This window comes from Notechis scutatus, chromosome 4, assembly GCF_049901735.1.
Source record: "Notechis scutatus isolate UNSWTSFEM ecotype Mainland chromosome 4, rNotScu1.2, whole genome shotgun sequence".
NCBI lineage: Eukaryota > Metazoa > Chordata > Lepidosauria > Squamata > Elapidae > Notechis > Notechis scutatus.
In genome coordinates, this window is record NC_142012.1 from 12909419 (window position 1) to 12924312 (window position 14894).

The window sequence follows — 14894 nt, forward strand, 5'->3', positions numbered from 1 at the left end:
TTACCCATATTTATTTGAAATAAAAGGATAGCCCATCTTCTCATAAGAAGTAGACTCTGGAGTTCTATATGCAGATTTAGGAAAAAATGGACAATGCATTTACTATAACCATGTATATAGGAATTGCTTTCATGTGTGCTTATTTATTTGAAATGATATCCTGTGATATTTAGCAGAGAAAGAAGCATGGAATTTCAGTCTTTCCTTGGTGGAAGGTCATTGGGAGGCTAAATTCTGGATCACAAGAAGAAAATCTGCCACTGAGAGAGAGAAAAAAGGCCAAGGTACAGAAATAACTGCTTGTTTAATCAGCAGTTTTTACAACCAGTTATATTTTGATGAGGAAGCAGATAAATGTACAAGTAATGAACTTTAGTATCTTCTATGGCAGAGTTTTGCCAACAAGTGGATGATTAAAACTTCAGATTAGCATTCTTCTAGCTGTGTACTAGACATCTTACAGCCCAAGTTAAAATTCTTAACAGATGTTGGCCTTGTACCTTTTAGTGCTCTGCATGTAGAAATCATTCATTTGAAGCCACTCTTTTCATTTTTTTGTATTGGTATGTGCATGTATTTTCTCCATCAGATGTCTTGCAAATTTCTCTGCATAGTCCCGAAGGTAAACCTTTGTCCTTACCACTGCATGGTTTTTCTGTCTGAGGCACTGTTGCCACCAAATCAAACAGTGATGCAGTTTGTTAAAATGCTCTCGATCGCGCCGCTGTAAAAAGTGGCCAGGACAGCGGAAAGATGTGCTCTCCTCATCCAACACAGGAAATTCAGATGGTTTGCATGCTTCACTAAGGATGATGTGTGGAGAGACCAGTTAACTGCACCACCGGATACTTAAATACTGTTGACCATCTCTACAGCTGCATCTTTGATACTGAGCGGAGTAGGACTATGCCGGCTCTTTCTAAAATCTATTATCTCCTTTGTTTTATTAACCAGGCTATTTATTTTATTGCACCAGTCCACCAGAGCCTTCAGATTGTGTCAAGGGCTACCTGTAATTCATGTGGCTTCCTTGGTCTGCCTTTTACCTAACAGTTGTGAACCTGTGCCATTCTCAGGAGTTCTATCAGCTTTCAGCATGACATTGTAAAAGGTTTCTGCTCAGCCAGATGTACAGATTTGTGCGCATAGCTAAGTGCCACCCATTTATAGTGCCACTTTATATGATCATTATACTTTGGGGATTAGACTTTATATAATTTATTCATATGACTGGGTGCCACAAGCAGATGACCATAGTTTCTTTTCTGAAAATACTTTTAAGGAATACAGAACAAGGGCTAAAATTTCCCACCACCAACATACGCAAAAGGCAATTTGAATTAAGGACTAAATCCATTTAGGTTTACTTAAGCCTCTGTCATCACACAAATTGCAACTTTGCACCAAATGACACACGTGGCTTTGGTTGGATGACACTATTTGCTCATGAATTATTGCACTTTGCAGCATACCTAAAAGTATTACTTTCAGTACTTATTTAAATATATGAGCCACTAATTCTCAGTGCATGAAATAGGCTCTTTTTGGGGTTGCCTCCTGCCTAGGCTAGAGAGCTGGCATATCTGGGCTGTAAACACTCCAAATAAAGGAGCATATTTGTAGCTCAGGGTTGAAATGAGGGGTCCTCTCTGAGCTTGATTATTTTCTTGCAGATAATCCATGACCCAAACGGATTTTACCTAGTTTGGGTAATGAAATGTGTGCAAAAAAACCACCGGGGATCCCGGTTAAACAGTTGAATGAGCACTAGGTGGCAATCAAGTTTCTTCCATCTCCTTGCTCCCATCTTGTACTGGAGCCACCCGGATTTTGCAGTCCAGACGTGTCCGAATTCCAGGTTCGGTCCGGCAAGCATCCAACTCGAGTAGCATACACACACAGTTCCAGAACAGCTCCGCCGCCCCGGACTCCTCCCTCCTTCCCCGGGTCCATCTAATTCGGGCTGATCCGTTTCTCCCCGCGTTCGCTCCCGTGGAGCTGAGCGCATAATGCCGCCGGGAGCGAACAATGGAAAAGGCGGCGCTTCTGGCGCCCCCGCGTTGCGCGCCGAAGGCACCTTTTACCCGCGGCTTCGGTGGCAGATGCAGGCAAGGCCGAGCTTCGTTGGGGATCCAGCCGCCTGCCCGTCCCCCGGGCCACGTTGAGTCACAGCGCGCCAGCCGTGGCTCCCCGCCAGGAGCCACCCTGCGCAGTCCCCGGCTGCAGGCAGCACCCGAGGCGGCCCGGCGTTGCTGAAGCAGTTAAGGGGGTGGAGCTGCGGGAGGTCAGGAAAAAGGAGCCAGCTCGGAAGAGGCGCTGCCAGTGAGCCAGCGCGCCCGGAGGGGGGTTGCTGTCCCTGTGCAGGCCGGCGAGCGAACGAGAGAGCCGGGGACTTCGCGCAGGCCCTAGTCCTCAGCATGGAGGCGTTGCTGAGCGCCTTCTTGCAGCTCCTGAGCTTCTGGTTCGCCCTGGCGTTCCTGCTCATCGTGCTGCCGTCCGTCTTCGGCGTGTCGCTGGGCATCTCGGAGTTCTACCTCCAGGTGCTGGTCAAGATCCTCGAGGTGAGTCGGAGGGCTTCCCGGAGGGGTGTGCGAGGAGGGCGGCGCAAAGGCGCAGCTTATTTCTCTCTCCCACCCCGGCCTCGATTTCATGATAAGCCGGGGGACGCCGCCCAATCGGCAGGGGATGATGGGGAGTGTTGAAGGAAAGGTTGGCCAAAGGTACGCTTTGCCGGCACTTGCAAAGCTCGCCGAAAGCGGATCTTTCCCGCATGATTCAGCGATCTCTTCGGCGGCGGAGGGAGGCGAGACTCATCCCCCCCCCACACACACACCTTAAATGGGTCCTGGGCCTGGCCAGGGGAGGGGGATCGGGGCCCTCCGTGTAAGGGAGAGGAACTGCGGGAGCAAGGTTGTTTTGACTTGCAAACCATCTTGGGGCGAACCGCAGCCTCTTTGCGTTGCTCCCATTGGAGGACTTAAAAGGATTGTTAAAAAAAATCCACCCCTTCAGTACGGAATCCGCTCTCGAAGGATTATATTTATTAGGCCAATTCTTTCCCGGGGAAGCGGTTTGGCCAGGTGGAAGAATGGGCGCATTTTGGGGTGGGGAGCTCGGGTGGAACGGGCGCTTTTAAAATAAGACGCCTGCCAAAAAAAGCTTGGGTTGTGCCAGGGCAAAGCTGCCTGGCACATCTCGAAAGCATTTCATCTGGGCTAGCTGGTTTAGTGCCTTTTAAGGAGCTAGGGTTATTGATTTTTATTTGTGACCTGCTGAAATATTTGCTGCTTTGCTTTGGGCGGTTGTCCAGGCGTTAAAAATCAGGTGCAGAATTGTTGTTGTTTTCCTCTTTGAAAAGTTAAGCATGGCAATCTACTGCTGGGAAATGCATGGTGAATCCACTGCACCACACAGGTGCAAACAAGCATAGTAATATCTCACACGTGTGAGTTGTTTGGAATTTGCATTGTAGATCAGTGCTGCATGAATAACTTTGGTGAAATTGTTTGCCTCCTGTAAAGATTGACAACCTATCCACCTGTCAGTCTTGGGATCAAAAATAAAATTTCTATTTAAAGGGTAGTATCCAGTCAGAAATGTGTATTGGTTAGAAGGACCCAGGTGACCTTCACAATAGTATAAATTTATATAGTTGCCTACCTGCCTGATGGGATTCCGGGTGTACAATAAAGCAAACAAAACAAATATTACATAACCATTAAAATAACATGAAATTAAAATAACATAAATCTCTTCATGAGAGAATGCACCAAAATCTCACAACCATTTTGTGGCTCCTTATTCCCATGGGATTCTCACCTGCTGAAAATATACATATATAGAGAGAGAGATTTCTGGAAGAACTATAGGGTCAGGTTAATCTCACCTTGGGTGGGTTGGGGGATATTGGTGTTCTACAGGGCAAATCTAATGCAGAAAAAAGTCCATTTCCTGCATCCCTTCAGATAAAAATCTTTAGCAGATTGGACCCATAGCATGATCTGCTAGATCTGATGGATAGGTAGATGTAATCAAGGAGAGATGGTCCCTCAAATAACCTGACCCTGTGCCACTTGGGACTCTAAAGATGAAAACCAGCATATTGAATTGAACCCAGAAACAAACTGGGAACCAATGCAGTTTGCAGAACAGAAGTGTTCCTGGGAGCACACATAACTCCTGTTTCACTTTGCAGTAGTTGAAGCTTCCAGACACTCTTCAAGGGTAGCTCCAATTACAGTATGTTTCAAGTACTCCATTCCTGAGGTGAGGGCAACTCTGATATTAATGCAGAAAAATTTCCCCCTGCTGCAGTTAACAGGGCAACCAATAGTTTAAAAGAGTTCATCAAAATGCAGTAAAGAATCTACAAGAATGACAGAAATTTTGTTTGAAAAGCACCAATGCAATGTAGAAAAAAAATATGTATACATCATACCAGAGTTATCTTGGCCACTATACTATATATTGTGGAGGCTACCCTGATGTCATCTGGGCAGACCTACAAAAACCAGCAACATGAACAGACCCTTCGGCCATTCCCTCTCCACACCCCTCCTACTCCCCATGGTGGAAAGTTTCTGTGGGACATACAAATGCTATCAGTTGGTTTCATGATTTGACAGATCTTAGTTTAGAATCCATATGCTTTATAATAACTAGGTTGATTATATTTACTTCCAAATTTATTTGTAATGAAGTTCAGATGTTGTCTTACAGTCAGGAAGTCTGCACTGATGGTTGTTCAACTATGTTTTATTCACAAGAGACCACACCATCTAACCTCTGAATTTATTTGTAATGAAATTCAGATTTCTTCTCATACAAAGAAAGTCTTTGGTGATGGAGTCAACTATGTTTTATTCAAGAGAGACCATGCCATCTGCATTGAAGGGGACACTTCCTTTCAGTGGGTGTCTTATAGCCAGAGTGGTGATTTATAAACTTCCATTGGACAAGCAGTTTTTTTCTTAGTTACTTTTCTTGAATATTTTTAGAGTGCTTGAAGATAGAGCTTCTGTTTCAAAATCCAGGTATGATAAAAGAGTTCACCTTGTTCCTAGTTTTAAAAAAAGCAGGAATTTGGTAGTACCATTTCTGACTAATAAATGCTGTGCCTTTGGGATCTTCTGTAAGGTCCAGGTATTGTACAGGTCTGAAAGGAAAGGAGATTACATTCAGCCAACATATCCTGACCTTTGTTTCTTTCTTGTCTTGCAAAATATATTACCTTTGACTTTTTCATACAGATAGTTGGGTTGCTGTTATGTAATATATTCAGATTATTTCATCTGGCAATAACAATATAGTTAGTCCTTTTCCTGCAGTCTTACACATGAGGCAAACCTCTGATTAAAATTGGAAAGATAACACATGTTTGCTTTCCTATTAAATCTGATACTGTTTTTGATTCGCAGCCTTCTCTTTGAAATTCAAGGCTGGCTACATCTTCAACCTTGATAAAATACACAGTCTTCTCAAAATAAATAAAATCTGTTGGGAAACGGAATTGTTCCATTGTTTAATTTCCAGATGCCTTGTTCTGATGAGATAGAATAATTCCCAGGGTGATCTGTTCTCCAAATAGAGAGGTAGAATATCTGGAGAAAATTGAATTTCCTTCACAAAGAATACAGTACCTCTTTGTGTTCATATATTTAATGAAAATAGCTACTTTTCTGCCACAGTGTTCCTTAAACTTTTCCCCCCTCTGGGGAACCCTTTCCAATTTTGAAGATTATGGAGGATTCCCAAAGAGCTTTTGTTTGAGAGTTATAGTGATCGATATTGACTGCATTAAAAATGAAAATTGGTCCTAGATTTATGGCCACAGTGGAGCCCAGAATTTCTGTTGCTAAGCACAAGTAAGTTGTGCCCTATTTTTTCCACAATTGTTAAGTGAATTACTATAGCTGTTAAGTGAATTTTGCAGTTGTTAAGTGAATCTGGCTCCCCCCCCCCATTGATTTGGCTTGTTGGAAGACAGCTGGGAAGGTTATCAATAGTGATCACGTGACTTCGGGACACTGCAACTGTCATAAGTACATGCTGGTTGTCAAGCAACCTAATTTTGGTCACGTGACCACAGGGATGCCGCAACAGTCATGCATGTGGAAGCCGGTCATCCAATCCGTTTTTCAGTGCCGTTGTAACTTCAGTCACTAAACAAATGGTTGTATATTGAGGACTACCTGTATTTTATTTTAAAATATGGTTGTACAATGTAGGCAAATGTGAAATGATCACAGCTGCACATCCTTCACCAAGGGGAAACAACTGAGATGGTCGTTGGACTATGTGGCTGGTCTGGTGTCAGCCACAGGACGCATGTCAGTTATCCCTCCTGCTGCCCCTATCCATCATCCAAGTCTTCTGGTCAGTTAAGGACTTTCTCCGCCAGTGTTGTCCATCCAATGCAGATGGCCAATTGCCATTATCAGGGAATTGCATAGCAGTTGTCCAAATGAATTCAGAGAGCTTGATACAAACTTGTAATTTTTATATAAATAAATCTCTATATATAAAAGCAAAATAGCACTCCCGCATCATCACAAAATCTCTAGAACTGTAAAGCCTACAAACTTCAAATTGGGCACGTATGTTCCTCTTATCTTCTAGGTGCTCACCAACAAAGGATTTTTTGAAATGACCACCAGAGCATTAGTCTTTCCTATATTATTATTAACATGCTCTGATGCTGAGCAGTTCTACTCCCCCTCCCCACCTGAAAAGAAATATCTTCCAACTGCAGTTGAGCTAAGCCCCGCTCAGGCTCCTTGCTGTCTCCTTCTTGCTCACACAGCAAATACTGTTTCAGTTTCCAAACAGCCCTGAACTCTCTCATACACTGACAGGATGCTAGCCAGATGAACATCGATGGATGTTGGTAGGCAGAGGCACAATTCCTCCCCCTTATTTTCCTCCCCCAAAACTTGCCCGATTATATAGTTTCGTAGCGAAGCACGGGTACCCTGCTAGTAAATACATATTTAATATTTAAATTTGCAGTAAATAAAGTAAGGCACATCACTACATCATGAGGTAAATCATCAAGTGAAACTCAGAATAGCACACATGGCACACCGAAGAAAAAAAGGCGGGAAAAGGCGGAACATCCCCCTCCATACCCCTAGCAACCAATCACAGTACAGATCGCCTCACGCAGGAACTAATCAATCAATCTACAATTGTGTGTTCTGGTTCATGGTACAACCCCACTGTTCCAGCTGTTATTTCTCAAATTATTTGATGGGATTTTGATATTTATATTTTTTTAAAACATATGCTGGCTTTTCTGGATCCTTGAGATGGGCTTGGGGAATTTTAAGAAACTCTGTCCTATATGTTCCTTTTTTGTCTCCTGCCACTAATTCAACATCCAGTGAAATGGGTCAAGGAACTGTGTACACTATTACTTTTAGTCTTGTTTCATAACACAAGAAAGTTGTCCTGCTTTCTCATACTCCACTAGCTGAAGAATGCTTATGGTGCAAGCTTTCCAATTAGCCTTCTCTCCTTCCTGTGGTTGACACCCAAAATTTTGCATCCTTTATGGTATGAGTCAAACAAAATCCATGCCTAGAACTGGTGTAGGCTGATGTCTGTGTAGTAGCAACTTCTTTGTTTTTAGAATATTTTTTGTTGGAGAGTTTAATAATATAAAAAGATAAAGCAAACTAAAATCAGAAAGAGAAAGGAAAGAAATATAGAATACAAAAAATAAAAAATAGAAAAAATGTTTAAAGAGAGACTCACAATTGTCTTCTGCAACAAGTGCAGGCAAATTTAATATTTCCACACACCCTACAAAATTACTGTGTATACATAATTTACTTCCTCCCATAAATACAACACCCATTTCACAAATCCCAAAATGATTATGGTTTCTGTCCAAGTATCAAAAAGTTAATAGAGGGTTTCAAGAATTTTATAGATATATTTTATTGTAATCCTGATCAAACAAATCAATTTTACATTCCTCTTTTTCCTTCTGATAGTCTTGATCGTAAAATCATCGACGCGCTATTGTAGAATTGAACCTCCATTTAGATTTAAAGGAAGTCCTTGATTTACAACCATTCGTTTAGTGATCACTCAAGGTTACAACGGCGCTAAGAAAAGCCACTTATGACCGTTTTTCATATTTACAATCATTGCAGCATCCCTATGGCCACATGATCAAAATTTGGATGCTTGGCAACTGGTTCATATTTATGACCATTGCATTGTCACTTTTTGCAATCTTCTGACAAGCAAAGTCATTAATGGAAAAGGTCCTTGCTTGTCATTTAGGTTTCTAGTCCAACCCCCTGCCCAAGCAGGAGACCCTACACCATTTCTGACAAATGGCAGTCCAATTTCTTCTTAAAAAATTCCAGTGATAAAGCTCCCACAATTTCTAAAGGCAAGGTATTCCATTGGTTGATTATTCTCATTGTCAGAAAATTTCTCATTTCTAGGTTGAATCTCTCCTTGATCAATTTCCATCCATTATTCCTTGTCTGGCCTTCAGGTGCCTTGGAAAATAGCTTGAGCCCTTCCTCTCTGTGGCAGCCCCTCAAATATTGGAACACTGCTATCAGAGGCTGTTGGCTGGAATAATATTCTAGGACAACTCAAACTTGGCAACTTTAGAATTTGTAGACATTAACATCCCAGAATTTCAGAGCTAGATTCTGGAATAAGATACTCATTTAAGCAAAAATAATAATAATAATAATGCTTGATTGTGGCTTTGGGTGTAGTGTGAACCACCCATAGCATAGACCTTTTTCTTGGTTATGTTGGGTTTCAACTTTCCCCACTACTTTGCTGTGTGGAAATTCTTGGATTTGTAGTTTTCAGTACAGTACATGACACTAAGTCATATTAGCTCTAATGTGGCATCAACTATGGTTAAAGCTATAGTTGATGAGGTATGCAAACCCATCCATGTTTTCTGGCATTATTGCAGTGCATGAACAGATACCTAGTAGCTATGCTTAAGCAAGATATGTATGGGCCAGATTTCAGGGTGAAATCTTGGTTACTCTCATTGTGTTGATGTTCTAATCTGATCTATATAAAGCCTTTGAAGATATGATTGGTTTTCCAAGCCTTAGGTAAGACAGATGGAACTCCTTGGGTGTGTTTGTTTTTCTATCTATTCAGGTAGTCCTTGACTTACAATCATTCATTTAGTGACCGTCCGAAGTTACAAGAGTCCTGAAAAAAGTGACCATTATGACAATTTTTTCACACTTACGACATTTATTTATTTTTAAAGAAAGAGCTTTAAATGAGAATCAGTGGCGGGATTATCATTCAATGAATGGATCCTCCTGATTCATTCCCTGGCTTCTCATGTCTTGTTTGTTTAATGAGACAGCAAATGGTATATGAATAATTCACCCGTGGATCCACTGACAGCTAATCAGTGCAGATATTGTTGTGCAGCTTGACTTGGGCTAAAAAGAATAAGAGAATGAACCTGATTGTTTGATCCTCATTCCATGCTATCCTGTGTGTAGCTTGACATGCAGTTAAAGCCTCCTGTCCTTCAATAAATCAGACTGTAAATGTAGATCTTGATACTTTATTAAAGAACAGGATGGGGTGAAACAGCGATACCATGTAGGGGATATAGATTTTGTCTTCAAAAGAACATGTGTCTCAGACTAATCTGGATTCTTCTGGATGTTTCTGTTAGCTCAGAACGTTACAAAATGGAGTCTGGCTTCAAAAATGCCACCAAAGCCTACATTCTAAACCAGGGCTCTCCAACCTTGGCAACTTTAAGATTTGTGGACTTCACCTCCGGCTGAGCAATTCTGGGAGTTGAAGTCTACAAGTCTTAAAGTTGCCAAGATTGGAGAGCCCTGTTCTAAATGAAAGCTTGTCCCTGGCCAGTATATGGGGCTCGATACATGCCAGAGAATAACAACAGTACATAAAATACACAAACTATACTGGAGACATGACACTGATAATAGCTCAGAAGAAGAATATAGGGCCAGGGTGGGTAACTCTGGCAACTTTACAGTCTGTGGACTTCAAGTGTCAGAATTCCTGAGCCAGCCATAGTTTTATCCCTGATAGAGGGAATTCTACTATTCCCCTGATATAGGGAATTGTATTAATTCCAGAGTGCCTCTCCTGCCAAGTGTTTGAAATCTGGTCAATATTGCCAAGTCATAATTCACTCAATAAGCTATTGTGGGCTGGGCCATGTGTTTAATATCTTGGTTCAATACTTTGGGATCTGGCCAGATTACAGACCTCTTTTTTTTAAAAAAAGTGATCAGGTTTTGAGAAATTAAATGGGAAGTTAGCATTTTCACCTTGTTTCCTAGGAATTCTTTGGTCACTTGTAGGCTTTTTTTTTTTTAAAGACGACTGTCAGCAACCTCCTTTGTTTGGAAGTGGGTTCACCAATGGTATGCGCAGTAAAGAGTGGTGATACCAAAACCCCAGATATGCTATAGCCGTGATGGCAAAACTATGGCACGTGTGCCACAGGTGGCATGCAGAGCCATTTGTGCCGGCACTCAAGCTGCAGGCAAACTTACCTCACGCCTCACATCTTATTTTCAGCTGCTTTGAGGCCTTTTTCGGCCTCCCAAAGGCTTGAAAAAAGCCTCTGCAGGCCAAATAGGCCTGTTTCATCACTTCCTGTAATACCAGAAGTGATTAAACGGGCCTATTCGGCCTGCAGAGGATTTTTTCAAGCCTCTGGGAGGCCGAAAAAGGCCTCAAACCAGCCAAAAATCAGAGGTGAGGTGCAGTGCAGGTAAGCAGGGGCAGGGATGGGTGGATTGCGTGCGCAGGGGGCGGGGTGTGTGCGCATTGCCTTCTGGATGCTGGTATGTGAGCACGCGCACGCCAGCGCACATACAATTTTTGGCACAGGAGCCCAAAAACGTTAGCCACCAATGTGCTATAGTGTCCTGCCTTTAATACTGTGTCCCAGTGTCCATTTTGCCAATACATAAGTCACAGATTTAATGTGATTATTTAGCTGAGGATATTTTAACTGTTGTAAGCGTAAAAAACTGTCATAAGTCACTTTTTCAGTGCCGTTGTAACTTCAGTCACTAAGCAAATGGTTGTAATTCAAGAATACCTGTACTGTTAACAATGACAGGCTGATATTTATTTATTAAATTTATATGAAAATCTAATGGCATTAGAGACTACATTCCTTACATTGTGCTTTTTTATAGTAAGAAGACATAATTCTTATCATGTTACCTACTCTGAGGTTGCCTTGATGGTACTAAAGGCATGAGTGTACCTATAGTCACTTTCCTAGGCAATATTTGCTTTACCTGATACTTTTTCCATTACAATGTTTTTATTAAAAAGTAGAGAGATAGCATGCTCAAAACAGAATATGCCTCTAGCATCCAGGAATGCTTCTGAAGTCCATCAGCTTCATGAGTGGCTGCAGTCCAATCCTTTGTTGGACTGTCTGGCTAGAAACAAGAATAGCTCAGGTGGCTGATAGCATTCAGGTACAATTGTAACAAGTTAAATTTCCCTACAGCAGCTGCTTTCTGAATGAGTGAAGACTACAGTATCTCCTTTGCCATCTCCCAGAACAGGTTGTCATGTTACAGATGTGCCCCAAGCAAAATGTTTGGGATTCCCTGATATGAAACAGACTCCTGTTTTTTTCTAGCCTTGCATTCCTTAACAAACATATTACTAACTTAACAATTGTAGTGATTCACTTGACAGCTGTGGCAATAAAGATGATAAAATAAGGCAAAATTCACTTAACTGTCTCACTTGGCAGTGGAAATTTTGGGTTCAATTGTGATTGTAATTGGAGGGCTACCCGTATTTTAAAATAGAAGTACTTTAAAAATGAAAAAGGCTGCAATTTTCAGGGCAGGTAATTGGCCCCAAAAATTGTCTAAGCCAAGCGTTCAGAGAGTAAATGAAAGAAAATAATGCAGGAGTACACATAGACTTCTTTAAAAGCTGGTGTCCTCTGATTTTTTTTCCAAATAGTGGGCCACACTGCGAATTCAGAAAGGAATCCAAAGAGAACAGAAACAAATATCTCATACTTCAAGTGGTAAGTTGCTTGATTACAGTTTTAAATTATAGATAACGGTATAATAAGAATCTGAAGGAATTGCCCTGAATTGTCAGTTTAATGTATTTTTTTTTTGTTCAGAGAAATAAAGACCTGAGAAATGCTTTTAGAGTGCTTTCTCTCAACCTTGCCTCCTAGAAGATGTGTGGACTTCAATTCCCAGAATTCTTCAGCCACTCAGCTCCTAGGAATTCTGGGAGTTGAAGTCCACACATCTTCCAGTGACCAAAGTTGAGAAACACTGATTTATTCTACACTGCTGAATATTCTGTAAATGGGGACCTCAGTGCTACATATTGTTCACCTTTAGTTCTATCAAACTACAAAAGATTTAATCTCTATTTAATTTGCAAAATGTTTAAGAGCTCTCCTGGCCACAATGGCCAACGGGCTTGGTATCTGCATGTTTTTTTTAACAATATCTGACATTTACCTAGTCCCAATTAACCAAATCTGGTGATCTAGAAGAATTTTTCTTCTGTTGTAGAAATTAAAGAATCTTTTAAAATGTTTTAATTAAAGCATCTTTTTGTGCATAAAACATTCTTGCTGATGTCAGCATATATTAGTTCAAAGTTCCACATTTTTTTCATTTTTTTTGGCCATTATGGCTAAAAGAAAAGCTGCTGGTTTTATCTTTATATTTAAGAATCTTCTGTATTACTATGTGAATCCTACTCCAGTATTTCTTTGTTAATATACAGTATATTTACTATTTATCACTTTGTCCTGATATATAATTGCCTAACATTGCTTCTTTTTTATCTAGGTGTTGAAATAAGGGTTTGTCTGTCTGCACTTTAGACATGTTATGTAACTAAGAAGTAGGCCATAGTTGAAATTGGGAAAGTAATTATGCTCTTACAGGAACTGTAATGGAATTGGAGATGTTATTGCTTGAAATTCATGCAAATCAAGAAACATCATTTCCCGCTTGGCTAGTTTAATCCAGGAGGCAAAAAGCCAGCACACTCCTGGCAATGAAAAAGCAGTACAGGTACTCCCTGACTTACAGTAGTTCCTTTAGTGACCATTTGAAGTTAACAACAGCTTTCACGCTTACAACCATTGCTTCATCCCCATAGCCATGTGATCAAAATACGGACACTCGGCAACTGACTCATATTTATGACGGTTGCACCCTCCCGGGGTCATGTAACCTTCTCACAAGCAAAGTCAACGGGGAAGCCAGATTCACTTAATAACTTAACAACTGCAGCGATTCACTTAAAATGTGTGGGAAGAAAGATTGTAAAATGCGGCAAAATCCACTTAACAACTGTCTCATTTAGCAATGGAAATTTTGAGCTCAGTTGAGGTCCTAAGTCAGAGGCTACCTGCAAACCACAAATTGCTAAGAATCTGGGAGCTTTTCAGGACAGCCAAATCTAGGTGCTGAGAAGGTTGTCCATTAGTTTACACTTCGTTTTGGTGGTATTTTTCTTTCTTATCTCCCTCTCGCAGGACTAAACATACAGTAGGCAGTGAGTAAGGTAATTGATACTTTCCTGGTATCTTTGTCTAAAACCTGTCCCACTTCTCATTGTGAATTGTGTGACTTCTGGGGTAGTGACTCATCCTACAGCAATGTCAGTCATCTTCTTTAGCAAATATTATCGCAAGAACCTGGTTTACATAATTTATCAGTGTTGAGTCAACTCAAACCAGATGTCAGAAGCTTCCCATATCAATAGCAACCGAGGCCACCACAACAACCTATGTATTCACTGGGATTTATCTTCTGTTAGAGTACAAGTAGTCCTCAATTTACAACATCATTTAGTGGCCATTCAAAATTACAACATCACTGAAAACGGTGACATATGATCATTTTTCACACTTAGGACCATTACAGTATCCCTGTGGTCACATGATTAAAATTCAGACAACTGGCAACTGGCTCACATTTATGATGGTTTCAGTGTCCTCGGATCATGTGATCCCCTTTTGCGACCTTCTGACAAGCAAAGCCAACAGGCAGACCAGATTCACTTAGCAACTGTGTGACTCACTTAACAACTACAGTGATTCACTTAACTGTGTCAGGAAAGGTCACAAAATGGGGCAAAACTCGCTTAACAAATGTCTCAAAATAAATTTAGGGCTCAAGCTGTGGTCATAAGTCGAGGACTTTCTGCATCAATGAAAGTCACACCCGTTGTTTCCTGGACATGCATGGTGAATTGTTGTTAATTATCTGCCTTTTTTTAGCTTTACTTCCTCACTCAGCTGCGTTCTCTTTTCCCTTATTTTGAAGTGATCATTCAGAGAGAGCAAACCACCATGGAGAAGGAGATTGCTGGCAATGGCTGCAGAGACTTTGAGCTCTCAGATGTCTTTTATTTTACTAAGAAGGGCTTCGAAGCCATTGTAGAAGATGAAGTCACCCAAAGATTCACCTCGGAAGAGCTGGTATCCTGGAACCTCCTCACCAGGACCAATGTCAACTTCCATTACATCAGTTTACGACTGACGATTGTGTGGGTGATCGGCGTCTTTATGCGTTACTGTTTCTTGCTTCCTCTTCGGTAAGTTTAAGTTTTTGGTGGCATTAGGAAATAGTTGTAGACGAATTGAACTGTTGGTCCATCAGTGTCTGCAGGAAGAGGCAAGGGAAGCATTCATGCCTCATTGTGCTGTCATGCAAATGACATGAATCAAGATACAATGGATGCAAAGTGCACCATTAAAGGTAGTCCTCGGTTTAAAACCATTCACTCAACAATAGTTTGAATTAACAACAGCCTATGAAAAAGTAAGTTATGACCCAAATTCGAACTTATGACCGTAGCACTGCCTCCGCTGTCACTTG

The 14894-nt window shown here is 41.2% G+C and overlaps 1 protein-coding gene across 1 annotated transcript in view; it reads left to right on the forward strand.

The window, feature by feature from the left end:
* Positions 1 to 1897: 1897 nt before the first annotated feature.
* GPAT3 (glycerol-3-phosphate acyltransferase 3) overlaps positions 1898 to 14894 on the forward strand; it is a 30511-nt gene continuing 17514 nt past the window's right edge. The window contains exons 1-3 of the mRNA XM_026687142.2: positions 1898 to 2561; positions 11995 to 12061; positions 14340 to 14610. Of these exons, the coding sequence (XP_026542927.1) occupies positions 2418 to 2561; positions 11995 to 12061; positions 14340 to 14610 (482 nt within the window). The 5' untranslated portion in view covers positions 1898 to 2417. The remainder of the gene's footprint in view (positions 2562 to 11994; positions 12062 to 14339; positions 14611 to 14894) is intronic.